Source organism: Desmodus rotundus, chromosome 12 (genome assembly GCF_022682495.2).
Source record: "Desmodus rotundus isolate HL8 chromosome 12, HLdesRot8A.1, whole genome shotgun sequence".
Classification (NCBI taxonomy): Eukaryota; Metazoa; Chordata; class Mammalia; order Chiroptera; family Phyllostomidae; genus Desmodus; species Desmodus rotundus.
In genome coordinates, this window is record NC_071398.1 from 83503616 (window position 1) to 83530577 (window position 26962).

General features: G+C 45.8%; 1 protein-coding gene across 5 annotated transcripts; it reads left to right on the forward strand.

Annotated features, from left to right (window-relative positions):
* Positions 1–1838: 1838 nt before the first annotated feature.
* On the forward strand, positions 1839–26962 carry TRAF3IP3 (TRAF3 interacting protein 3). Of its 5 annotated transcripts, none has more exons than XM_024552257.3 (16): positions 1839–2079; positions 5584–5987; positions 7646–7793; positions 7952–8015; positions 8275–8299; positions 8576–8605; positions 8699–8794; positions 17686–17757; positions 20092–20232; positions 20344–20481; positions 21605–21740; positions 22298–22360; positions 24092–24151; positions 25234–25370; positions 26103–26216; positions 26826–26962. In XM_024552257.3, the coding sequence occupies exons 2-16, from the start codon at positions 5643–5645 to the stop codon at positions 26916–26918; spliced, it is 1662 nt and encodes a 553-aa protein (XP_024408025.2). In that variant the 5' UTR covers positions 1839–2079; positions 5584–5642; the 3' UTR covers positions 26919–26962. The 5 variants fall into 5 exon arrangements, with proteins under 5 accessions (XP_024408025.2, XP_045043824.2, XP_045043793.2 ...); XM_045187889.2 differs by lacking the exon at positions 26826–26962 and adding an exon at positions 5321–5488 and having other exon boundaries at positions 26103–26360; XM_045187858.2 differs by lacking the exon at positions 26826–26962 and having other exon boundaries at positions 26103–26360.

Sequence of the window (26962 nt, forward strand, 5' to 3'; positions counted from 1 at the left end):
GTTTTCAAGGCACGTTTTAAAAAAATGATTTTATTCATTTATTTTTAGAGAGAAGGGAAGGGAGGGAGAAAGAGAGAGAGAAACATCAACGTGAAAGATAAACATCAATCACTTCCTTCCCATAAATGCCCCAAACCCAAACCTAAGCATATGCCCTGACAGGGACTCAAACCAGTGACCTTTCGCTTTGCAGGATGATGCCCAACCAACAGAGCCACACTGGTCAGGGCTCAAGGCACTCTTAACTGCGATGTGATTTTCTCTATATTTCAAGAGTAAAGCAGGAGAATTTTTTTCCAAAAGGTTGAACTGTTTATTTATTCCCACTTCTGTTATTTCTAATTTTATCATATGGTCAGGGAATTCTGACATAATCAACTTTTTAAAAAATGTGTTGAGGTTTGCTTTATAATCAATATGGTCATTTTTTGATGCTTCATGGGCATTTAAAAATAACGTATGTTCTCTCTTTTCAGGATGTGTTCCTTTCTCTTTCTCTCCATATAGATATATAAGTAGTATAACCTTATTAACTGTGTTGTTCTCAGAACAGAGTGTCAGGAGGTCAGGCCCTGACATCAAGCAAGTCTGTGTGACCATGAGCATATCGTTAACCTTTCGAAACCCCAGTAAAAGTGGGAGTAGTAGCCCGCTGAGTGCATAGCCCTAAAAGAGATCTTGACCTTCATATATACTCCTTTCTGATTTTGAATGGAGCCCAAGGAGTTGGCCCACAGGAACTCCTATTACAACCTCCTGTCCTTTCTGATGTCCTAGTGCCCTAGACTCCCCAGGCCCTCTCACTAGTCTATGCCAATGAAATTCTCTTATTTCCGTCATCCTGGGCTCCTCAGTGACTCTGTCCTCTACCCATTCCCCATCTCCATATGTCAAACTCCAAACACAGGACCTTAGGCTGTTGTCTCTCATCCTGAGGGAATATGACATCTGCCTTTAGTAAAGGGGCTTGAGAACCCATCCTCTGCACTCTGCCCTGTCTACTCCTTGTCTTTTTTCTCCTAGAGAATGGGGGAAGTACTAGGCAGTGAAGAAGATTGTGACATACTCCCCATATGTTAATAAGTGTCATTATAGCTATTTAAAAGTCTCATTATGCGACTCACATGTGTCAAGCCTTAGAATTCATAGACACCATATAAATCGCCCAACCACATCCTGAGTGCACCGTTCAGACAAGGTGGACTACACAAGGTTACAAAGCTACTCGGTTAACTCGTCCCTGCCCAGTGCCCTTTCTGCTATCTTATCCCGAACTCTTTGGGAATTTCCTGACTTCTGGGGGATTTTCTTTGTAAATGCATATGGATCAGTTCCTTTTAGTTTTTCCCCAAATTTCCTAGTCCCTTGACTAGAAAATATTTTAGAAGATTCTGACTGCTATTGCTCCCTTCATCACCCGGCCACCCCACCTTTTCATACCCCACCATGGCTTCAGAAAGGAGCATATTCAAAGCTGTCCTCATTCCAGAATTATGAAAAAGACACCAATACTTCAGAAGAGCAGAAACTCTTTACAACACCAAGACTGGGAAGAGGTAGCTAAAGGAAAGAGAAAATTGAAAACCTATACTGGGAATATCTCTTCTAGGTAAAAAAGACATTTTTCCCCTCATCGAAACTGCAAGGTTATGAATCCAACCCAGAGACCCATCCTTGTCTACTTCTGGAAAGGGATCTTGACTTCAAACTGTCCAAGTGCTCAGACCAACCCAAAAGCAAGAGAAAGGGCGACTGGGGTGCCACTGATGGGAGGAGCTCCTGAGCCCAGCCCTGGAGGCCTCCAGGGTGCAGGGGCCCACTCAGATTGTGAAGCAGAGCAAGAGAGAGGAACTGGGGTGAGCAAGCATTGTGGCTTCATCTGTTTCCTGTTTCAGCAAGGTTTCTGTGCAAAAAGAAACACGGTAGCAAGAAGAGAAATGCTAAGGGGGCCCAGAGCCATGGATTGAGAGCTTGCACTTTACTCAGCTGCTGTCTTGCCCCATCTGAGACCAGAGCCAAGATCTGCCCGGGAGCTGGAAGGTTTTTCTGAGCTGCTTGGGTTGGAGCCTGGGACCCGAGGTAACTGAAAAGGAGGATGTTTCTGTGTTCAGGTTGGGGTCCTCCGACTCCGGGGTGGAACAGAAGACCGTCCATCATCCAAGCTTCCCTGGGCTGAAGGGGGAGATACAGGAGCAGATGGTGTAATTTAAGAGTGTTAGGTGTTGGGTAACCAAGACAGCACTCTGCGTTGGTTTCCAGAGCCACTGGCCACAGCACAGAGGTAGAGCTTCCATCACTCTGTACCTCCATCCATTAGATTAAATTAGGAGTGAGTCAAATGGCAGGGTTCGGGCAACCCAGTGTCAGGGGCATAAATTAAATGAGTTTCTACAGTGCCCTCCAAAGCAGGGATCCCCCAAACAAGAAGCTGCCTTTCCAGCAGCTTAGGTGTAGGCCCTTCTCCCCTCAGTGCACACCGAGCTCTGGGCTCGTAGGCCAACCCATGAAGGGAGCCAGTCACCGCACACAGAGCCAGGAAGTGGAAGCAGAGACTTGGGGTGGCAGCGACAAACTGCTGTCGGGTGAGGGGCAGCACCTCATATCTTCCTCTGGCAGTAAGGAGTGCTGTCTCCAGCCAGTCCCGTGTACCTCCGGAGCTCCAACTGTACCCTGTCATGCTGCCAAGGGACACCCCACAGATGCCAGAAAGCCCGGACAGTGGCCCAGTGACCTCTCTTTGAACCACACGGGGACCAATTCCTTTTTCTTCTCCAGCCTGTCCCTGTCAGTCAGCCTCCCACATGGCTTCTTGTGTGTAAGCAAGTCAGAATAGTCAACACATCCCAGAAAGCTGGGTATGACTCCACTGCCGGGTGCCCCCGCCTTGGAGTCGGGGAATGCTCCCCTCCCTAAGGAGCCATTTCTACTGCATCTCCCTGTTTGGGCAACATGTGCCCCTCGGGAGGTAGGGCAGGGCAGCATGTGTTGCAGTGGACTGGGGTACACAGCCTGCTAGAGCCCAGAGAGCCCTCCTCTCAGACTCCATCTCCTCCCCACAGCCCTCTTCTCAGCACAGCGGAAGGGTAGATTCTCCATGACCGGGGATCCGCCTCCTCTGCATAGCCTGTGGATTACCTGGAGCCAAACAGAGTGGGGACCTCACACCCCACATTAATGGTGGAGTGCAGGCAGGCTGGACACCGGTTCTCCACCCCCGTCTCTTCTTTGCCTTTCTGCCATACCTAATTGAGAAGGTGGTTGTGTCCAGACCAGAGAGAAGTCTTTTCTTCTTCTGGCCCAAACCCAGAGGACGGATGAAGCAGAGCAGTAAATAGCATCCCCTCCGTGAGATAAACAGCACCTCTTCAAAGAGAAAAGGGGTGGAGGGACTAGAGGATGGGGCATTCTTGGTCCTGGGAGTGCTAAGCCATTGTCTTAGAGCACTGCGTCTTCAGTAGCCAAGATAAGCAGGACGGGGGTAAGAATGGTCATACCCTAGGTTTATTATTAGTATAAAAAGCTAACATTTATTGTGTGCTGTGTGCCAGATGCTTGACGTGCATTTTTTCCTTTATCTCCATAACCTTATGAGATAGGGTCCCATTTTATAAATGAGGAGACTGAAGCTTAGAGATGTTCAAAAGCACATAGATAGTAGGTGACAAAGCCAGGACATGAAGCCACACAGTCTGAGCCCAGAGCCGGGCTCCCCTGCCTCCTCCACCCACGGCAGAAGAGCCAGGGGCTACGGCACAGGATGCCACAGCACAGATTCTGGTCGTGGAGTTCGCCTGCACATAATCCCAGTCTCCTCCATGAAGTCATTTACAACTTAATATGAATGGGCCTCTCAGGTCCTTATCTAAGCTTTTAGATAAAGAAAGTGGCAGGTGGGAAGTCAGCGGACCTCTACAGAGTAAGGAGAAAGGCCCAAAGAAAGGTGAGAGCCCACCAGGGATGGGATGGCAGAACAAGCATGACAACAACCTCACAGCTCGGCCTGCGGTCGGCCCTGCCCAAGACCAGATTATGCCCCGTCCAAGGCTCAGGCAATTAGGAGGGTGCAGGGCCTAACCACATAAGACCCCTCTCAGGGAGTGAGACCACCCCACCCATGACCCCCAGGGAATGAGTAGTATGATCAGAGAGAGAACAAGAGTCTTGCAGAGAATTCCAGACTGAGCCAGATGGGCAGCCAAGTTCCACTGAAGGGGCAGAGAGGCTGCTCCCTTTTGAGTCTGTTTGGCCTGTAAATAAACTGAGGGGCCAGAGCCAGCAAAGACCTGCTGTTGGTGAAGTTGGGGTATCCTTCTCTGACCTACCCAGGAACTAAGCTTCCCAGGGTGGTGGGTAGTAAGGTTGAGAGACCAAGAAGAGAAGCGGCAGCTGTCAGCAGGAGTACCTCTCCTTCCTGTGATCAGTGGAAGCAGAGCACAGAATTTCTAGTGCCCAGGATTCAGCTCAGCCAAGCTACCAGAGCGTTCTGCAGAATAAACCAATTTACAGAAGGTAGGTGAGGGAGAGGAGGGGAGAGAGAGGAGGCACAGGAGGAAGAAGGATTCGGGGGTTATGTGAGCAGCAGGTAAGGCCATGTAAAGGGCCCACAAAGTGTGGCCTCTACATGAAAGCCTGGGGACTTGGGGTCACTGTTTTTGTTTGGGTTTTTTATGCTCATTTTGTCTCTAATGGCTGTAACGAGGTATAATCCGTGTGGTTGTTGGTTTTGATGGCACAGTCTGTGTCTGGGCTAAGGGAAGCAGACTTGGCACCATACTCAGCTCTGACAGGGAGATAACCCCCCCAAAAGTACTACCTTTGGCTCAGAGAATTATTGAGCTGGAAGCTCTGAAAGGAGTCTTGCCTGCCTTGGGCCAGAGGCAGGTGCTCAGCCAGCACTGATTTGAGAGGAACTGCATGGAGAGTCAGAGCCTGGGCTGGCAGTGGGTTGCCACTGGACCACTGTCAGAACATCATGATTGGATGAATCAGGAGGGTGGGGTCTCCCTCCTGAACCATGCCCAGTACCAAGCTCACAAGCTCATTGCTAAGGGCTGAGAAGAAAGCAGTGGGTGCTGGTCTCAGACCCGGCCACAACTTGGAGGGATCTGGTTACCCCTCCAGGCCTTGAGAAGAGTCACTCACCCAATCTTTTAATAACTTGGGCCAAGAGAGCAGTATAAATGCTGACTTAGATCTGGGAACAGGGAGCCAATGTAAGTGGTTCTCTAGGAGTTCCTGGAAAATTAACACATGCCTGCCATCCAAAAGGTATAAGCTCATGATATTTTTATCAATTATTTCTCATGATCCCCTGACTTAGAGGCAAAGTGAGATGTTTGGTCAATGAAGAAGTGGCAGCCAGAAAGACCTTTCCACTTTGCAGAGGAAGAGACAAAGGCCAAAGAAAAGCAGAAATTATCCAGAGATTGGACCCTGGAGTCCTGACTCTCAGTTTGACATCATCACCTCCTCACTTTTCAACCCACATGTATGTGCTATTTCTGCCCCCTTGTCCAGGGAGATAGTCATTTTTCTGCCCATCTCCTGACCCCTCCCTTTCTCCTCCCTCTCGGCATTTGGCAGACCCCAGCAGCTATTCCAGGAACTGGAAGCCAAGCACAACAGGTGTTCAGGAGCTCATCATGATCGGCCTGGACCCCAGGCCTTCCCCTGGCTTGGCCCGGTGGGCTGAGAGCTACGAGGCCAAATGTGAGCGCCGGCAGGAGACTCGTGAAAGCCGCCGCTGCCGCCCCAACATGACCACTTGCCGCCAGGTGGGGAAGGCGCTGAGGACCCAGCAGAGGGAACAGCTCCAGAGAGCCCGACAACAGCAGTTCTTCAGGAGAAGGAACCTGGAAGTGGAGGAGAAAGATAAAACACACAGCTCCCGGACCCGGGAGCAAGGTCTGTCCAGGAGGACAGGCCAGGAGACTGACCTCAAGAAGCCCTTGTCTTGGGCCAACAGGATCTCTTCCCCCAGACAGCAGGTGGGCCATGTCGAGGGACACACTGCTCTGTTGGGGAATGGGTGGGCTCAAGGTCCCTGAAAAGTGATTCAAGTTGAATCACTGCCCCTCAGGCATATAGTAAAGTCTCCCTTAGCCACTTACTCATTCAGAGATTTTTGTTGTTGTGTTTTCTGTCTGTCTGTTTAGCTACATTTTGTTTTGCACTTGCCTTATAGGAGATAAAAATCAGTTTAACAACAACTCCATAGCTAATTCCTAGTATCAGTTCAAATTTAGGCAGTCTACATATCTTCTACAGCATTCCTTCATCCATCATTCAATGAGTATTTATTGAATGATTATTGTATGGCAGGTACAGGGGCCAATCTTCTTGATGCCCCTCTCGAAACACACACACACACACACACACACACACACACCCCTGTCCTCTATTGTTCTGTGAGCTGTTGCACCCACCCACCTTCTTTCTCTCGGGCCATTCCTTACTAAATTCACTCAGCCAAGGCCTCCTCTAGTCCAGGAAGCCTTCCCTAGCTTCTCCAGACCACCTCTGCTCCTTTTGGTCCTTATGAGTTTATTAATCCTCTAAGATTAAGGAATCATTAGAGAGCCCTTTAGTCTGACCTGGGAGGAAACTGTGTTGGCAAAAGAAACAGGGTACATCAAAGTGACCTCGGCCAGCAAACTGCCTGTGTCTTCCTATCTGTGTTGTGAGCATGCTGACAGCAGGGATGGGTCTACTGTATTCCCTGGAAATGCCTGGCATTGTGCCCCACCCAGAGTAGGTATTTCGTCACCGTCTCTGAACGATGGATCTGTTGTCCACAATAGGAGGTGCCGTTCAGAAAATGATCCTTGAGCCCAATTGTTAAAAAAACAAAAACAACAACAACAAAAAAAAAAACTGTGTACTTTCTAAGGCAAGAAGGTTTCTGAATATTTTTGTTGAAAAAAATTTAAGGAGAAGAAAATCGGGAAACACAATTAACTAAAGAATTCCACTGAGCCTATCAGTTATCTAAAGTTTTATTGGGGTTGAGTCAGTCTGCATGATTAAATACCACAGGCATTTCTTAGCCTTTGAGTGTTATGTTACAAGCATAGAATTTTTTTGAAGTGTAAGAAGAAAGTATAACAAGAGCAGACTAAATTGTGACAACTACTGTTACATCCCTCCCTACAACTCCCTAGTGTACCTTCTCTTCACACACACCTCAGCGATATCCCAGGTATTACTAAGAGGAAGAAAGCCACTCCAGAGTATGGAAGGGACCTGAGAGTTTATTTACCCCAAACTCATTACACTGACGGAAGACCAAGACCTGGAAAAGGCAGGCTCTGGTCACAGATGCCCTCGCTCCTCACTCAGCTCAGTTCTCCTTCCACATCGTCATGCTGGCTGTGTAAGTGGCTGAGACCAAACAAGGTAGATCAGGACTCTGGAGAGTGTAACTGGAGACAAGCCCAGCACCTTATTTCCTGGCCTCAGGTGGACCATTCCTGCCAGCCAGAACAACGGAGAGCAAGAGCAAAGAACCTTACAGCTTTGAAGGCTTCAAGGGGTTACTTTGGTTTCCAGGGCCTGAAATTTGATCACTGGTTTATCTTTCTGCAATCAGCTGAAGAATCCTGTTCTAGTGGCTCTAGGCTTCCAGCATCCCCCACTTGCTTTCCAGGTGTCAGGGACCAGCTCTGAGGTCTTTCCAAACCAGCATCATCCTCTCCCAGGCGTCTGGAGGGATCTAGCTGATCACCACCCCACCCAGGCCAGGGGCCTTCCACCACAGGATTTTCCCATCAAGAAGCCACCTAAACACCACCGTGGTAAGAGCAGAACCTCCCTCCCTCACTGAGGCCTCCAAAGAATCCTGCCACCCACATCAGTCCCAGTTCGCTGGCTGGCGGTAGAGAGTCCCTGCCCCTCCCTACTTGCCCCACTTCTTCCCCGCTCGTTCTGAATCACCTTATCTTGCATCTCTCAGGCACTCAGACAAAGGCCAAAGAAGCACAGCCAACGATTAAGAATGATGCCAGTCAGCAAACCAAGTGAGTGCTTTTCATGTTCCTGACCCTCCCTCACACCCCTACCATTCCCTTCTTCTAAGCTTTTACTCGTACACCCTCACCCAGTACGCAGAGAGGAAACACAATGAATTCCTGTATCCACCTTAATTTAAAAGAGGAAGATTTTCCCCACCCTATCAGCCTTTCAGAAGAGAATAGAGATGGAATCAACCCACTGCCCCCTGACATGTTGGTTTCTTTGATCCATTGTTATTTTTGTTTTTATTTCTTCTCTTCCCAGTTATGGAGTTGCAGTTCTAGATAAGGTAAGAAAACCCTTACCTTGGAGGGGTTGAATAGGATGGTATATAAGCTCCTCCAAACTCTGATATTCTGGAATTTCATGATAAACTCAGCTAGGTTTGGGGGGGCAGGGGGCAGCACCTTCTCCCTGGATGAGCATAGACCTGAAGGGCTGGAGGGACTCTGTCTGAACCAAGAAAGAAAGTTTACTGTACACAAGTCACCCTGACTCTGGTTCCACGTGCCAGGCCTCCAGGAGAACTGGAGTCTTCTTGACCACCCTTTTCCTTTCTCCCTAGGAAATCATCCAGCTTTCTGAGTACCTCAGAGTAAGTTACATGTGAACTCTCCCCTCAGCTCTGTCATTCATCTACTCCCTCCTCCTCTAGGTTAATCTTACCCTCTTGCATTTTGTCCCCCAGGAGGCCCTACAAAGGGAGCTGGTTCTGAAACAGAAAATGGTGATTCTCCAAGACCTATTGTCTACCCTGGTTCGGGCCTCTGATAGTTCTTGGAAGGTAAGGGAAAATGAAACCTTTGTTTGAACAAAGCTCACAAGCATCTAAGTTTGCCCATCTCATTCTTCTTTCCATACCCTCCCAGCAAGAGAAGGGTTTGTTTTTGGGTTTGTTTGTTTTTTTCTCACTACTGAAGAAGCAGCAGCTGGGAATGATCCCAAGACCAGGAATTCAAATAGTAAAGACCTAGAGGCCCCAGTGAATATATGGGACAGCCCAGCTAAATCCAGGATCATCAGCTGAGGGTAATGCTGGTACAAACCCAGGGAAGACCCAGAACCAAAAGGAACAAGAATCTCCCATTTTTAATTTGTTAGAAGAAAAGATGGAAGATCCTACCACAGTTAATATTGCTAATTGTGGTAAATGTCCCATATTTTTGTGTGGGATTCACACCAATATGAACTTGAAGCCAGCACACACCTACTATTCAGCCCAGACATGAGTCAGAGTGGGAAAGAACCTTAGAGATCATCTAGTCTAATTTTCTCATTTTGCCCATGAGGAAACTGGGTGTCAGAGAGGTCAAGTGGCTTACCCAAAGTCACACTGCTGGTGAGAGGCAGAACTGGAACTAAAACTCACACCTCCTGATTTTAGTCCATTTATTTGATAAATGTTCATAGATCATGTACTCTGTACCAAGCACTGGAAATAATGAGATTAATTAGAGTTTCTGCTTTTAGAGAGCTTGTGGTTTTGTTGGGGAGACAGATGACTAAACAATGCAGAGACAGGAGACGTAAAAGAAATGTTTTCAAGATATAGTAGTATACAAGAAGGAATGAATAACTCTAGAGAAGAGGAGAGCCAAGGAAATATGGATAGCTATATATGTATTTTCTAGGCAGATGTGGAAGAAGGAACTATATTCTAGACAGGGGATATAGCAGAGGCAGAAATGAAGAGGCATGATAGAGTCTAGTACAATGAGTGGGCAACATTTTAATCTCAGGACCCCGTTATACTCTTTTAAAAAATTATTGAAATCCCTTCAATTTTTTTATATTTACCATACTAGAATTTATCACATTAGAAATTAAAACAGGAATCTTAAAATACATATTAATTTCAAAAAATAGTAAATATATTACATGTTAACCTAAATTTTATATTTTTATGAAAAATAGGTATATGTTTAAAAATTAGTGAGAGGAGTAACATTGCTTTAAAGTTTTTTAAATATATTTTATTGATTATGCTATCACCATTGTCCCAATTTTCCCCCCTTTGCCCCCCTCTGCTCAGTACCCCCTTCCCTCTAGCAATAGCCCCCACTTAGTTCATGTCCATGGGTCATGCATATGAATTACTTGGCTTCTCCATTTCCTACACTATTCTTAACATTCCCCTGTCTATTTTGTACCTACCAATATTGCTTCTTAATCCCTGCATTTTTCCCCCCTTTTCCCCTTTCCCCCTCCCTGCTGATAGCCCTCCAATGAGATCTCTATACCTGTGATCCTGTTCCTGTTCTGGTTGTTAGCTTAGTCTGTTTTTTGGTTTGTTTTGTTTTGTTTTGGTTAGATTCAGTTTTGATAGTTGTGAATTTGTTGCCTCTTTAATGTTCATAGTTTTGATCTTTTTCTTATAGAAGTCCCTTTAACATTTCATATAACAATGGCTTGGTGATGATGAACTCCATTAGCTTTACCTTGTCTGGGAAGCATTTTATCTGCCCTTCCATGCTAAATGATAGCTTTACTGGATAGAGTCATCTAGATTGTAGGTCATTGCTTTTCATCACTTTGAATACTTCTTGCCAGTCCCTTCTTGCCTGCAAAGTTTATTTTGAGAAATCAGCTAATAGTCTTATGGGAACTCCTTTGTTGGGAACTCTCTGCTTTTCTCTTGCTGCTTTTAAGATTCTCTCTTTATCTTTTACTTTTAGCACTTTAATTATGATGTGTCTTGGTGTGGTCCTCTTTGGGTCAAACTTGTTTGGGATTCTCTCTGCTTCCTGGACTTCTATGTCTATTACCTTTGCTAAATTAGGGAAGTTTTCCTTCATTATTTTTTTAAATAAGCTTTCAATTTCTTGCTCTTGCTCTTCTTCTTCTCCTTCTGGCATCCCTATGATTCAGTTGTTGGCTCTTTTGGAGATGTCCCAGAGTCTTCTTATACTATCCTCATTTTTTTTAATTCTTGTTTCGTCTTTCTGTTCTGGTTGAATGTTTATTTCTTCCTTATATTCCAAATCATTGATTTGAATTCTGGCTTCCTTCCCTTCACTGTTGGTTCCCTGTAGATTTTTCTTTATTTCACTCAGTGTAACCTTCATTCCTTCCTTTATGTTGTTCCCATAGTCAGTGAGTTCTTTGAGCATCCTGATCACCAGTGTTTTGAACTCTGCATCTGATAGGTTGGCTATCTCCATTTCATTTCGTTCTTTTTCCGGGGGTTTGCTCTGTTCTTTCGTATGGATCATATTTCTTTGTCTCCTCGATTTGGCAGCCTCCCTGTGTTTGTTTCTGTGTATTAAGTAGAGCTGCTTTTACTCCCTGTAAAAGGCATGTGTAAATTGTGTTGGGCAGAGCCTTAGGTAATCACCAAGGTGGGGCAACCTGCTTCACTGCTTTGTGGCTGCGTGTGGAGAAGGGGCTCAGAGAGGGGACTGTGCTGCTGCCTGGCTTCAGGGGGTTTGCCCTTCACTCGCCCTGTTTCCAGTCACTTCACCCACTCCACATACAGGACTGGCGCCCTTCTGACTGTTGCCCTGGTGTTGAATCCCAGACTAGGTGGGTTTGCATATATTTTAAGACCATGCAGGCCTGTTACATGAAGTTTCCTGAAAATCCAGCAGTTTCTTCCACTCCCCTAACCCCTACTGGTTTTTACAGTCAGAAGTTATGGGGTTTAACTTCCCAGTGCTGGAAACCTGAGCTCTGAGGTCTGGCCTAGAGCTAGGATCGCACGCTCTCAAGGTATCCCTCCTGATTTTTATCTACCACATATGGATGTGGGACCGCCCGTGCCCATTCTGCCACTGCCACCTCCTTTCCACGCCACACCTCATCTCCTCGCTTCTCCACCCTGTCTCCGAGTCTCCGCTCCTTCTACCCTTCTGGATGGATGTGGCTTCTTTAAATCCTTGGTCGTTGGACTTCCATACAGTTCAATTTGTGACAGTTCTCGGTGTTGTTTTGAGATTTAGTTGTAATTCCTTTCTGTGGTTGTGTGAGGGGGCAAAGCATGTGTGCCTATGCCTCCATCTTGACCAGAAGCCTCATATTGCTTTCAACTTTTGCAGCCCTTTTTAATGTCTGGCTGAACAGAAGATAGCTACAGTCTCATATTTGCTTCTGCATTCAATCTGTTGCAATACATTGTTTTGGTTGAAGCATATGACAAAAATCTGTTCTCAAACAGATCTGTAGTTAGAAAAGGGAAGAGCTTCCTTGAAAGGATCTCAGGGATTCCCAGGGGTCCTCAGACCCCACATTGAAACCCCTAGACTAGTGTGTTTAGAGAGCTACAAGCAGTTTGACACCATCAGAGCATAAAGCACCAGGTGCAAAGAGAGAACACACACCCTCACAAGCCTCTGTAAACATCTAACCTACCACATGGGTGGCTTGTGCTTAGACAGAGAGAGGAAGTGGGAGGGCATGGAACCAACCTGTGATATAAAAAGATTCCTTAAGCTCAGCCCTCTCTCTTCACATCCATCATTGTACCTGGGTTTAGGTATCTATGTTTAGGACTCCTGACTGTTAAGGAAGACATTTTCATGAGCAGAGTAGGAGCCTGAGGCAGACAACTGTGCATGCCGGGTGGTTTTCAGTGATAAACTAAATTGAGGTCATCTCATCCACTTATTCAACAGACATTTGATAAGTTCCAACAATGCACTGGGCCTCGTGCTACAGGGGAAAAGGAGGAACAGGGTCTTTGCTGCCAAGAAGCTCACACTCCAGCAGGGAAGACAGGGACATGTAATAAAGAACTCTAATATAATGTGATAAAGCTGTAACAGCAGTGTCTACAAAGTGGCACAACAAAAAAAGAAGAAAGCAATTATCCTGCCTGAGGCGGGATAGGGTAGGTTCTAAAGGATGGGGACCATTTTAGCTGGGTCCTGAAGGATGAATAGGAATTTACCAGTATAGAAGTGTGAATGATGATGGGGAAGAAAAAGCAGAAAGATAAAGAAATCAGAATGATTACAGGCCAGGGTATGACAAAGCATTGGACATAGCAGAGTGTGGCTGAAATGAAGAGATCATGTCAGAGTACTTCAAAGATAAGACCAGAAATGACCTCAGACAGGTCTCTAGAATTATGAGGTTTAAACTTTTACTGTTGAACATGTAATCTCAAACTTAAATAATGTATGGCCTCCACTTTAGAAAGAAAACACAGATATCTCAGATTCATGAGTTGAGAGCTATCCCTACTTTGGGAAACACTGCTATGGACATTAAGTAGGATAACCGTGGAATTACGCTTTATTCAGAAAGTCCTACAGCATCTGGTCCATCCTTAGAAGATGCTCAATTGGAGAGATGAGATCTGTGCTTTAAAAGGCGAGGACCCCAGCTCCTGGTGGGGGTGGTGAATACTCTTATAATATCCCAGGTAGGACAGAAGCAGTGCTTGAGTGACAGCAAGCTTGGTGGGAATGGGGGGGCGGGGGGAGATGTTAAGAGACATTTTCGATGTAGACTCTGAGGGGCAGTTTCATTCCACACTCCAGCAGGCAAGCAGGAGTTCCCCTGGCTGTGGTTTTCTCCCTCCCTTATCTCCATCCCACCCACTACTCACCCTCCCTTTCTTTGTCCTCCCCACCAACCCCCAAGCTTCCTGTTTTTTAAGAAAAATGGTCTCAGACTTTTCAATTAAGACTTTTCAGTTACTTTATCCTAAAAACAAAACCATTCAGCCTTCTATTCCTTCCATGGAAGCCTCAACTTCAATGAAAGGATAGCCCCAGTCTGTGGTATTGTGGTATTTGGGAAAAATAATTGGGAGGATGTGGCCAGAACAGGGATGTGGCCCACCCAGTTCAAGCCTTTATCCCCCCCACCCCCCACCGTCTGGCCTCCGTGATTTGAATATTCAACTTCAAATGCAGAGAAGCTCACAGCAAGCTCTGTTAGAACTCCAAGGATCAGCTCCCTGTATTGCCTCCAACCTCCAAGTTCACTCTGGGCCTTGTGTATGCAACAGGCCCTAAGGCACTACCAGAGTCCTAAACTGGGTACAACCTTCAGAGCAGAAACAGTTCAGGCAGGAAAGAAAGCGAGCTCTCGGTGTTGGGCAACACAGAAACAGAAGGGGGCACGAGTGGGTTTTTAAGTTCCGCAAAGTAGAAACGAGATCTTGAGATGACAGTGCAGAAGAGGATTGGCTGCAAGTCCTAAGCCACCTCTGCTAGAGCAGAGATGAGCTGGGGGCTAGCACTTCTGCGGTGAGGTGCTAGTGTTCCTGAAGAACAGAGGCAGGGGAAAGCCAAGCAGAAGCAGGAGCTGAAGCCCTCAGACCGGCACCAGGTGTGTATGGCCTTCACCTTGCTCCCTCTTCCAATTGGGGGTACTGTGCTCCCTGGGCTCCAGGAGTGCGATTGCCCAATAAAAGTCCACAGTAGGCCTGTAAAAAGTGCTTCTCCCCACATACTGTACCACTAGGCTTCATGCAGGGCGAGCTGGGACTGAGACCAGGAAAATACATGACCTATTTGCAACAACTTGGCTGCAACTGTACTGCCTGCCTTGGGGAGTCTGGGAAGGCAGAGCTGTAGACAAGAATTTTTTTCAGACTTCGGTGGCCCTTTCCCTCCCCCCGAAGGGGCTATCGTGAATTATATTATATTGCAAGATGAATGAAAAGTAATCTGGGGTTGCGGCTAAAATACAAAAACAGGTAGAAGAGGTAAACTATTGAATTAAAACCGTAGTAAGGAAGGAGAGAGAAGCTACCAAAAAAGGGTAGGAGACTGGGGAAAGTGTAGGAATATTGCTTTGGGCTGCTCTATTTTCTTTTCAAACTATAGCAAGATAAACCTTAAACTCAGTGGTTTTGATTGCAATCTGCATAGTGAGAGTTTAAGCAAGAGAAAATGCTCAGAGTCGGAAGATGGGTGTGGAGGGAGTGGATTTCAGCTCATTGACGATGAACAGGCCACTCTGGGGAATGCAGCCCTGTAACCAGTTATTCCAAAGCCCAGAACAGTGGAAGTCTTTGTCCATCTTTTATCTGTCCCAAAGCCCTGTGGTTATTGTACGTGCAAAATCCCTGAGTCTCAGCTCTCACAGGAGACATTATGAAAAACATTAATAGCAGGAGACACTTTGAAAAATTATTTTTGGCAAAGCCTTTTGCTTTTGCAAGACCCAGCTGAGTAATACAGGAAGCAGAAAGGGTGGGGGCGCCTCCTGGCTCCCTCGGTTAGAAGAATCAGCCAAACAAGAGCAAAACAGGAGCTGTGAGATACCACTTCCTGCCTACCCCAGGTGCCCTGAAACTCACTAAAGGGGTCAGGCCTCAAAACTGAGTCCCCTCCTCTGCCCCCGGGTTCTTATAGACTGGAAAGCGTCATGAGGGTTGGAAATGCGCCTGACTAGAGCCATGGCACCTCAGGCCTGAGGAGAAACGTAATTTCTAGACCTCACAAGTGTCCCACAGGGCCTGGCTAGAAAAAGCCAGGAAAGGCTATGAAAGTCAGTTACTCTTAAAGAGATCCACGGCAGTCTCCTTGGGAAACCAGTTCTTGATGGCACCCTCTCCTCACCCTGATCCACTCACACAACCTTAAATCAAACTCAAGGTTAGAAGGACAGAACATCTACCTGGGGAAAAGGGACAAGTTCTACAGGTGGACGGAAGAACAAAGCAGCAAGGAAGTTGTTAGCTACTCAGCTAAAATACTGAAAATCTAATCTCACCCCTGCAATTAGCATCCCTCTTGCAATGTTCAAAATGCCTTTAGACAAACCCAGTTTATGAATAAATAAAATGTGGCTTTCTGGAAAACCCTCTCACCACCCTCCTTTCCACCCCACTCTCCCCCCCTCCCCGCCACACACACACACCTTGCATTAATATCTCTCCTCCATTTCTTGCTTTCTTAAAAAATTTCTCATTTTCAGTCAAGGGATGGGGCAGGGAGGGGAGTATATTAGTTTGTTAGGGCTGCTGTAACAAAGCACCAAAGACTGAGTGGCTTCACCAATAAATTTATTTTCTCACAATTTCAAAAGCTAAAAGTCTGAGATTAAGATGCTGACAAGATTGGTTGTTTTTTTTTTTTTCTTCTTCCTAAGGCCTCTCTCCTTGGCTTGGAGATGATTGTCCTCCCTCTGGTGTCCTGATATCCCAATCTCCTCTTCTTACGAGAACACCAGTCATACTAGAATAGGGCCCACCCTAATTATTTCATTTTAACTTAATTATGTCTTTAAAGATCCTATCTCCAAATACAGTCACATTCCAAGGCACTAGGGTTAGGATATCACGATGTGAATTGGGGGGGGGGGAGGGGACCAAAATTCAGCACATAACAGGATAAGGGAGAGAATGTGTATTCCCCCTAGGAAGGAAGACTCCTTTAATCTTATCGGCCTGTCCTTTAGAAGTAAAGGTCCATGTACAAGACTGAAAGGAGGTGAGGAGTGCAGAAGTGCCCAGACAGACAGCAGAGAGAGGTAATGAGAGAAGGAAAGGACACCTTAGTAGCTTTCCTTCAAGTGGACCCCTGGTAATGATATGGGAGAAACTCTGATTCTTCTCGCTGGCACAGTAAAGAATCACAGATCAGCAAGCCTATTAGCATGCACAAAAAGTGTATTAGTGCTAAGTTCTAATGGAAGAGCAAAAGCAAGGTAGCCAGAAGCAGCCAGGTGGCCAGCACCTGGGTGGCCAGAGCTTAGGTGGCCAGAGGCCTAGGTGGCCAAAAAGGGGTGATCAAGGGCCTAGTGACCAGAGTGGCCAGAGGCCCCCCATGTGGCAAGAAGGCCACGAGCCAAGAGAAGAGAGAGGGTTCTTTGTTCTGAGGACTTATATAGTTGGCAGGATGGAGGTGAGGGAGTTACATTTTGATTGGCGGGTAAAGATGGTGCCAGTTTTCCATGGGGAAGTGACTGCCTAAATACAGGTATGGGGGGGGGGGGTCTGTTAGCCTGAATCCTTATCTTGCTCCAGACTCTATTTGCTCATTTTGTACATGACAGGAAGCAGTTAACCAAAGTTAATTATGGGTTTTTTCTTTTGGGCACTGGTTCCCTTCCCCTTCTCCCTTATAGGCCTTGGGATGAATACACAGTCTCAAGGTTTTCCTTTTCCTAGCTAGTGGAGATGATACACACAGACTTTCAAGGGCTCCCCCCACCACACACTATTATAGTTTCACTTGTTTTTCGGGACCCCTGGCAGCCTTATCGAATAAGGCTCAAGACTACTGGGTCAACATGTGAGCTTTTGCTTTTAGCCTCCTGTATTAAATTCTTTGTTAGGTTGTAATGGTGAGAGATTTGCCTTTATTTCCTCTTTGGCCACTCATTCCTAGCTGCTGCCTAAGTGTTAAAAGGTGTTGCCTGGCAACCAGGATGCTATAGGCGCGGCCAGCAACAGCAGAGCAGTCTCAGAGTTCTTCCTACGCTATCTCCTGCAACAGCAGGATATCCTGAGCCATTTAATAGAAAACCTCATGGTACAAAGAGGACTTTGGGGTTTAGGCCGATTCTTCCTTCTCCTGTTCCAGATAAAGAGGAAAAGATCCTCTTCTACCCAAACATCCTTTATCATCTTTTCTCCTCCCTATCTCTTGAAAGAGTTCAGTTCTCCAAACACTGAGCACAGACTGTGTTCTAGGTGGTAGTCTGGGAATACAGAACAAAACATTTTGCACACTATATTTTGCCCCAAACTCTATTTACTCTACCTCTTTTTTCCAGGGACAACTTAATGAAGACAAATTGAAGGGCAAACTGAGATCCTTGGAAAACCAGCTGTATACCTGTACCCAGGTAAGCATTCTGGAGAACACTACCAGCCCAGGAATCTAGAATTAAAGGAGAATGCTTACACCTCAATCTTACTCTCTGGAAATGCCACCTGATAGAGGTAAAGGCATCTACTCCTACTCACCCAGTTCTGGCTTTGCCATTTTCACTTTGATCCCCAATTTATCATTTGTCCATGCTCTTTGTCCAGCCACCTCTCTCTTTCTCCCAGTGCCCTTCCCTTCGAACCCTGGGAAGTAATCGCAGCACCAAGCACTTTACTGGCTCCAGGGCAACCTTGAGAATACCTGGAACTGTAGAGAGGACCCTTTGGTAAAGATTCACACCACACAGGTAGACTTGTACAGGTCCCAATCTCTGAACAGACGAGTTGAACATTATAATGAAATTTTTCTAAATAACTCATTCAATAGCCAAATTTTATCTCTTAGCAACCTGTGGGAGAAAGTAAGACTTGACCTTGACTTTCCCTGTGGCAGTATTGTCCAGCTTCAGTAATCTCTTGATTGGCCTTATCTTGGATTACAAGAGATGGAAAGAAATTGGCTTTCACTTGAGATGTGATGAATTTCTAATAGTTGGGGACTTGTCAAGGGAGAGAATGAGGTGGAACAGGAAGTCTGCTCCCATCTGGAGTTAGGGAGATAAGGCCACAGCTGGAATTTTGCAGGAGAGTTTATAGTCTGCAGATTTGCTGATCCACAACTTCTATTTTTTCAGTATGACCTCCTTTGTCAGACTCTTGTGAATTAAACGATGCCAACCAAGCTCATAAGAGACTGATGATATAATCCAGAATGCCAATGAGTTCATTTTCAGTAGAGGACACAGCTGGCCAGTGACCAGCACAGTTAAGTCTAACTGGGACCATACCCTTGTATGACTTCAACCAATAATTCCTGGATATGCTTTCTAATAAAAGTTCCAAGAACTTAAGACCCATTCACATTTAATCCAAATTTTCAGATGATTACAAAGCTAAATGGGAATGATTTCATATGGATCCCTAAATTTGCATTATCTAGGTTACTGCTCACCTAATGGGTAGTCCAGAATTGACAGTAAAAGCTGCCTGTGTTCCCCAAAATCACAGGCATAAAGATGAAAGGCATGGGAACAGCAAGACCCCCAGTGAATTTACAAAATTGCTCTTTTGTCTTTTTCTTGACCCTGAAGCCAGGAGGAATTTTTAAATGCAAATATATTAATTTAAAAATATTATTTACTAGGGGTCCCTGAAGCTACAAAGATTATTAATTAATTAATTAATTGGTTAATTAATTGGTTAATTAATTAATTAATTATAAAGTATACTCCCTGCCTCCACCCCGAGGAGTTTACAGTCTCATAAGAGAGACAGAGTGGAAAGATAGAGGCATATAGAGGGTACTATGTGAACACTAAGAAAAGCTACCTAATCCATAATTAACCGGGGGTAGGGACAATTCATTAAGATTTATCAGAAGTAACATGATTCTTAGGCTGAATCTTGAGCATGAGTACAAGTTAACCAGATGAAAAGGGTGGGCAAACATGCTCTAGGAGGCAGAAGTAGCTCTAGGAGCAAAGGCAGAGACCAGAAAGTACAGTGCGTAGGGAATTTGCAAGCAGTTCAGCTTGGGTGAAACAAGCATAGAATGAAAGTCTGGGCTTGTAAGTAGAAACCATGCCAAGGAATTTGGACCTGATCCTGAGGACACTGAGAATCTACAAAGATTTAAGCAGGTTGTGACATGATCAGATTTGCATTTTAGAAAGAAACCTATAGTCGCAGAACTAAAAGAGTTTGAAGGGAGGCAAGATACGGAGACTATTGCATTAATCAGTATGATAGTATTACTGGAGTCTGAACTAAGAAGTGGCGATAGGGATAGAGAGGAAATGGGTGTGAGCTGTAAAGGAGGTTGACCTGACAAGGGTCGATAGCCAACTGAATACTGGGAGAAAGAAAGAAAGAAATCGAGGCGACTCCCTGGTTTAGGGATTGGGAGACTGGGTGGGTGAAGATGCTGGTCATTGAGACAGGGGAAGCCTAAGAGAAAGGAGCAGATTTAGAAAGATGATTTTGCTTTGGAAATGTTGGATTTCCAGTGGCTGTGGAAGGCCTGGGAGACAATGCCCAGCATGCCAAGGGCCCTGTTTATTAACCCCACTCACCCTTCACGTTACCTGAGAGACTTTCGCTTCCCACCTCTAGCCTAGAAGAAAAGTTCCACCAGATTACTGGTATCTCTGCCCTGTGGACAAGGACCAAATTCTTTTCATTTCTGTAACCCAGCTCAGGTTTTGGCACACAGAAGCTCAATATGTATTTGTTGAATTGCATCAAATTTGCAGAAATATTCCCCTTGGGGAATGAAAAAGGTACTGATGGAGATGGAAGACCAGAAACACAGCTATGAGCAGAAAGCCAAGGAGTCACTGCAGAAAGTGCTGGAGGAGAAAATGAGCGCAGAGCAGCAACTGCAGAGTACACAGGTCCGGGACGTTGCATAGCACTTGGCGCTGGGCACACCAGGGCATTTCTGAGAGCCAGCCGCACAACTCCAGGGAACCCCAAGGTACTACCATCTCCCTTATCTCCCTCAGCGGTCCCTGGCTCTGGCTGAGCAGAAGTGTGAAGAGTGGAGGAACCAGTACGAGGCTCTGAAGGAAGATTGGAGGACCCTGGGGGCCCAGCACAGAGAGCTGGAGAGCCAGTTCCATGTGCTCCAGTCCAAATTGCAGGTGACAGGCCCTGGGGGTGAGGAGGTGGAAGAGGGGGCAGGATTTAGGGGAAGAAGGGCTGGTGACAGCAATGATGGAGAGAAGCTGCTCCTGAAGCTGCTCCTCAAAGGCAACCGAGACCATCTGGCTTTCAGTTCCTCACTGCCCACTTTGTACCAGTCTCACTGTTTTGGCTCTGAAATCTAATTTGCAGTGTAGCAAGGACGTCTGCCCTGCTGATGCAAATGAACCAAGAGTTCACTGAAATGACACAGTCCAAATGGAAAGGCCTGAAATACTCATCCAGCCTACTGTCACATCCCAACTCACCCTCTGCACCCCATCCCAGCAGAGCATCCAGTTCAGAAATGCCCACTACTGGCAGAGAACAAATGTCATTCATTTACTTACAGACTTGAGTATGAACTAAGACATCCTGCCATATCCTTGGTATTCTCAAGGGTTCCTCATCTCTAAAATGAGAAGAATGGCTGTATCGTGAGATTGCTATGGGGGTTAAGTGATGTGATCCATGCAAAGCACTAAGCACAATGCCTGGTACACATAAGCCCTCAATGAATATTCGCCATTATTTTTCCTTCTGTTGTTTGGAATTTTGAGGACCCACCCCAAAGTTTACCTTTCTAATTTTACTGAAGCGGGATCTGACTACAGTTCACTTGATAAGAGCGTGTCTTATCAAAGGAGCAAACCTAGCTGGCCACGGCATTGCATCCATGTCTCAATCACCTACAAGGCAACTCTTACAAAGATCTTTTTCTTTTTAACCTTAACTCTTTGTGAAAATGACACTACCAAAACAATTGATAGTGCTACATGAAAAGTAAAGATAAAGTGAAGACATCTAGAAAAACGATTTGGTATTCTTTAACGTGGGCTTTTACCCAAATGAGTCCCTTGTGAATATCAAAAAAAAAAAAAATCTAATGCATTGTTTGTAATAAGAGGAATAGAGCAAAGGGAAGAAATTTTTTTAAAAACTTCCCTATTTTTCTATTTCCCTAACATTCCTACCTCTAAAATTCTACAGTGTCCTACAATTTTCCTCTTCCGTGGGAATCTGCCCCCACCCTCCACCCTAGCACTGACCTGCTTCTGTGTTGGCCCCTCTTCCCCCCTGCAGGGGGCAGACAGTAGAGACTTCCAGATGAACCAGGCTCTGCGACTCCTGGAGAATGAGCACCAGGAGCTGCAGGCCAAGATCGAGTGCCTACAGGGCGACAGAGACCTGTGCAGCTCCGACAGCCGGCTCCTACAAGGTACCCTTCTCCTTGGGGCCTCTGGCTGAGTGAGCGCAGAGAAGGAAACCAGCGGGGGAGTCTTTCAGTCTTTCATTTGTTTGGTCGGCTTTAAGATTTCATTTTACCCTAAGGGAAAGGCAGGGCAATTTTAATCATCCAAGACTGAAAATTAATTTTGCAGCACTAGAGAATCTTGTAGTATCAGCTCTCTCTTCCAGCCCATCCCTCTGGGCCAGATCACAGCTGCTCCCCTATCAGTCTTATGTCAAGGCCACATTCCTAATTGGAAAGGTCAGTTGAAAGGTTTCCGTCACAGCCTGTGCAGTTAGCTGAGAGTGGACCAAACTGTGTGCGAATACAACACCTAATCCGGCCCCACTCGTTAATTCAGTGACACCCAAGGTACTGTGGTTCTGGTTTGCCTACGCAGAACTGGGAAGAGTAGAAGAGCAACTTCCACCTGACCCGTATCAGAGGCCACGGAGCAGGCAGTACCTGTTACAAATTCCCATCCTCGGGGTCGAGTTCGTTAATCTTGGGTTCTTCTATTTTGGTTTGCAATATTTCATTTTTAGATCAACTAAAGAGGTCAGAGGAGGAGAAACTCGCCCTGGTGACCGAAGTACAGCAGTTGCAGAGTAAGTTCCCTCCCCAGGTTCTAAAAGTAGCACAGGTGGCTTTTGGGTGTTCCTGGGGCTCCTGCCGTAGGAAAGCCATCCAGAGGAGGGGCTGGGGGGCACAGTCTTTGGCATCGCCTCTACTTCTGCACATTTTCAGATCCTCTTCTTATGAAATGAGGTCATTTACACGGCTCTTCACAAGTTATGTATTAACCTGTCCTTTTTTTCCCTTTTCTACTTCTCTCCTTCCATACCAATGACAACCACCTGCATCTCCCCCAGAACTGCAGATTTTTTAAAGTGTGAAGTTTTCCAAGGTAGTTCTTATTTTGTATATTATTACGTACATGAATATGTCACATTGAGCTGTCACTAAGGAATGGTTCAGAAATAAGCTCACACTACATATGCCTCGGTCCGCTTCAAAACTACATATCGGGGCCAAAGGGGAAAGGGGGCCTTTCATAAGTAGACAATTTTTTGAAAGACTTTACTTATTTATTTCTTAAGAGAAGGGAAGGGAGAGAGGGAGAGAAACATCGATCGACTGCCTCCCGTTTGCACTTCAACTGGCGATCGATCCCGCAGCCTGGGTATGTGCCCTGAATGGGAATCAAACCCACAACCTTCTGGTGCATGGGACAGCGCTCCAACCAACTGAGCCACCTGGCCAGGGCCAAAAAAGTAGACAATTTTTGAGAAGCTGGAGAACCTAGTTAAATAAATAGCTCTGCTGGTTGCCCACTACCTTAACCTCTGAGACTGGACAAGAAGTTTCATGCACACAGCAATGAATATTAAAATAGCAAGGCAACCACAGGGAAAGGGGAGGAAAAACACCAGCAGAAGCTGTGCTCCTGCAGACCAGGCGCTGAGTGGTCAGGAAGTCACTGGAAAATCATGCCTTTATTTATTCAATATATATTTAATGAGCCTGTAGCCAGGGCCAGGCACTCCAGCTGTACAGAGGATACAGTGACGAACATAACTGCCGTGGATCCTTCCCTAACGAAGCTTACATTCTAAGCTCTACAGTGAAGTATGGAGTTTTTTATGAGCATATAAATATGTCAGGTAGTGTAACTACTACGGAGAAAAATAAAGCAGGTTAAAGGGAAATATTTGCTATTTTATACAGGGCCATCAGGGAAAGCCTTTCTTCTAGAGTAACATTTGAGAAAGACATAGACTTAAAGGTCTGTGAAAAGAAAGACTCAAAGGTAAAGACATAGCAGGAAGAGATATAAGGACGGTGTATTCACAACACAGCACCACAGACTGGGTGACTTAAAGAACAGTTTATTTTCTCACAGTTCTGCAGGCTAGAAAACCAAACCCAAGGTGTCAGCAAGCCTGGTTCCTTCTGAGGTTGTGAGGGGAGCATCTGTTCCGTTACTTTCCTTGGCTTGCAGATGGCTGTCCTGTCTGTGTGCCTGTCTCTTCATACGTCTCCCGTCTACGCATGTCTGTGTCCAAATGCCCCCTTCTTACAAGGGTGTGTCACATTCGATTAGGGCCACCCTAATGTCCTGTTTTAACCTGATTACCTCTGTAAAATAAGGATCTCCAAAAAGGTCACATTCTGAGGTACTGGGAGTTAGGACTTCAACATATGAATTTGGGGTAACCCTATTCAACCAGTAACAGATGGGAACATCTTTAATAACTAAGATTCTGAGCAGAGTTCTGAAAATATACCCTTTGCAGTAAATAAGCTAGCACAGACAAGCTTCTCGTGTTTTCCAACAGGTCTGCTGCAGAGTCAATCCATACAGCTCCAAGAACAGGAGAAACTCTTAACAAAGAAAGGTCAGCAAATTTACTTCCACAAATTCTAAGACACTGCTCTTTCCTTGCCTGCCTAGAGGCATGGGGATGGGCACCTTGACTTCCTGGAGTTCCACCTCCCAGTTCTGGGAGTCTGTTAGGTCAGGGACCTGGGGTCGCTTCTTCAGGACTAATCATTGCCTCTGAGAACAACTAGTTAGCCTTCTATTGTGAGAGGTACATCAACTGTGAAAAAGGATTTCTGCTCCCCCTGAAAACAGATGTCTGTGTTGAACATTTCAATAAATTGATTTTGAACTCAGGATTTCATGTCAATTTTTACACTTGCCTTTCCAAATGACATCCAACTTCCCAAGTCTAAAGCATGTTGCCTGCAAGTTACCTCCCTCTCAGCCCCGGAGAGTCTGCCGCCCTAGCTTCCTGGGAAGATCGCGTCCTGTGTACGGAGGGGCAGAGCTCCTCACCTATCCGCTGCTCGTAGCCTTTCGTTTTCTCAGCACAACCGCAGGGTAACGTATAAGGCAGAAGTGATTGTGCCCACATAGCACGGGCACGAAAATGAAAGTCTATGGTCATACAAATTAAAGACACAGCTACGACAAAGATTCAGAATTTCTAACTTTTAGTCCAGTGCGCTTTTCACAAGACTAAGACTGCGAGGTGGCTGAAATGCCATCTTTAACCACGTGAAGATGAATTCTAGGGTATGACTGCCTTCTCAGGACTGGACTGAAGAACGAAGGGAAAGGCATCCAGCAAACCTACCGGACGAACTAGAAGGATGTGGCCAATAACCAAAGAAACTGGATTAATAAATGTACTCTAAAAGTATCTGGCATGAAGACAGGACTGATACAAAGAAAAGTAAAATGCCAACCTTGCCTTCAGTGGGGCTCAAATTCCAGCTCTCTTTCCGGGCTGAGCAGGGGCTCCCAGTGGGAGTTCTTTAAAAGTCAGAGAATTCCATTCCCTGAATTGTAACCAAAGACAGACCCTCCCTCTTCCCCTCCCCTCCCTTTCCCTCCTTGGGGTTCTCTCAGTGACAGGGCCCTCCCTCACAGGTGTGGGCCTCTCTATCACTGAGCATGTGGCTGCTTTTCTAGATCAGGCTTTGTCTGAGTGGAGTCCAAAGCCCTCCCATAACGAAGTGGAGCCTGAGGGTACAGGGAAGGAGAAAGACTGGGATTTCAGAGACCAGCTGCAAAAGAAGACTTTGCAGCTCCAGGCCAAGGAAAAGGAGGTGAGATGTGACCTCAGTTAATGAGGGGCTCAGCCCACCGTGGTAGGGAAAGCTACTGGGAGGCAGCCAGAGAGCAGGGATTTCAACAGCTACATTGTAACTGGATGCCTTTGGGTATTCATTTACCTGTAAAAAAATGTCTTCGCTTTAGGGTTAACTTGTCAATCTTTCTCCTTCCTCACGTACACCAATCCTTACTCACTTTATTAGTTACCTTGTATAAAGTCAACCTAAATGCAAACATTAACTCTTTAATAAACATTAAACATTAACTCTTAATAAACATTAACATTTAATAAACGTTAACTCTTCAAACTTTGCCTTACACTATGTTAAAACTTTATAGTTTTTTAAGTAACGAAGCTCTTCACTCTTCCCATCTACAAACTCACAGACACGTACCCTTGGCTACTGGCAGAGACTTGTTCTGTGATCACTTTCAGGTCTTCTGTACTGTAAGAACTTCATTTTTGGTGTCCCCACTTACAAAGCATGTGCACACTGTTACATGAACGCATGAAGGCACTTATTTATATAATATGCATTCTAATCAATCATGTACATGAACACATTCTGAACAAACTAGGTGAGACAGTCAAAAGGCAAAATGAAATCTCTGAGAAAGGCTGGGAAGGGAGGAAGGTGGTACAAATTCCAAATGAATGGAGGAGGAACTTACATGGGGCCCTCTCCCCTACCTGGTGATGACCTTGGTGGTATTCTCCCCCTCAGTGCAGAGAACTGCATTCAGAGTTAGACAACCTCAGTGACGAGTATCTCTCCTGCCTGCGTAAGCTCCAGCACTGTCGAGAAGAGCTGAACCAGAGCCAGAAGCTGCCTCCCAGAGTAAGAGCGTTGATCCTCTCATATAGCACTAGACAATGGTGGGACTATTCCTCCTTTAGCCAAATCTGGCAGATAAAATTTATCAGCCCATGCCAACATCTGACCGGCCTGTGCCATTCAGCTTCGTTTATACTGACAGTATAGCAGCCATGGAAACAAACACTGGCTTATGCATCCGAACTTAATTTTCATAGAACTCTTAAGCCTAAAGGGAAAGACTTACTATTAGCTGAAGTATGAAATGGTGTTTTTTAGCCTTTTCAATGTAGTAGTGGCAAGGACAGAAGGAGAGAGAAAAAGTAGCAAGGAATATGAACAGAAATAATTGAATTTTGCTATTTTCTACCTTTGACTGGTCATATCAGTATTTAGGCCCTGCTGGCTGTGGTTCCCTGGGCCAATGATCTTGGCTTATGGGCCAGTGACCACCAGGGAAGTGGTTCTATTCCAAGGGAGGTGACAAAGTGACATAATGATGTAAAACCCTTTCCCTCCTCCCCCAACCAAGATTTTCCACTGCGCGAGAATGGGAAGAAGGAAGATTATTTTTGCCTGTTTCTTCTCCAGCCAACCCGTGGCTTCTTTCTCTTCTCTCCTCCTCCCCCTCAGAGGCAGTGCGGTCGATGGCTATCGCTGCTGATGGCAGTAATGGCTGTAGCACTGGCGGTGTTCCTGGCCAACAAGGACAGGCCGATGATCTGAGAAACCTGTGACAGCTTCCTCGGGTGAAAACCAGAAGAAACCCA

What these genes read in the sequence shown, in the direction of transcription:
- TRAF3IP3 (XM_045187889.2), top strand. Translation starts at nt 5,643, where the DNA reads ATGATCGGCCTGGACCCCAGGCCTTCCCCTGGCTTGGCCCGGTGGGCT. An exon ending in CCTCTGATAGTTCTTGGAAG is followed by an intron (nt 8,795 to 17,685) that starts GTAAGGGAAAAT and finishes TCTTTTTTCCAG; the next exon opens with GGACAACTTAATGAAGACAA. An exon ending in CGAAGTACAGCAGTTGCAGA is followed by an intron (nt 22,361 to 24,091) that starts GTAAGTTCCCTC and finishes GTTTTCCAACAG; the next exon opens with GTCTGCTGCAGAGTCAATCC.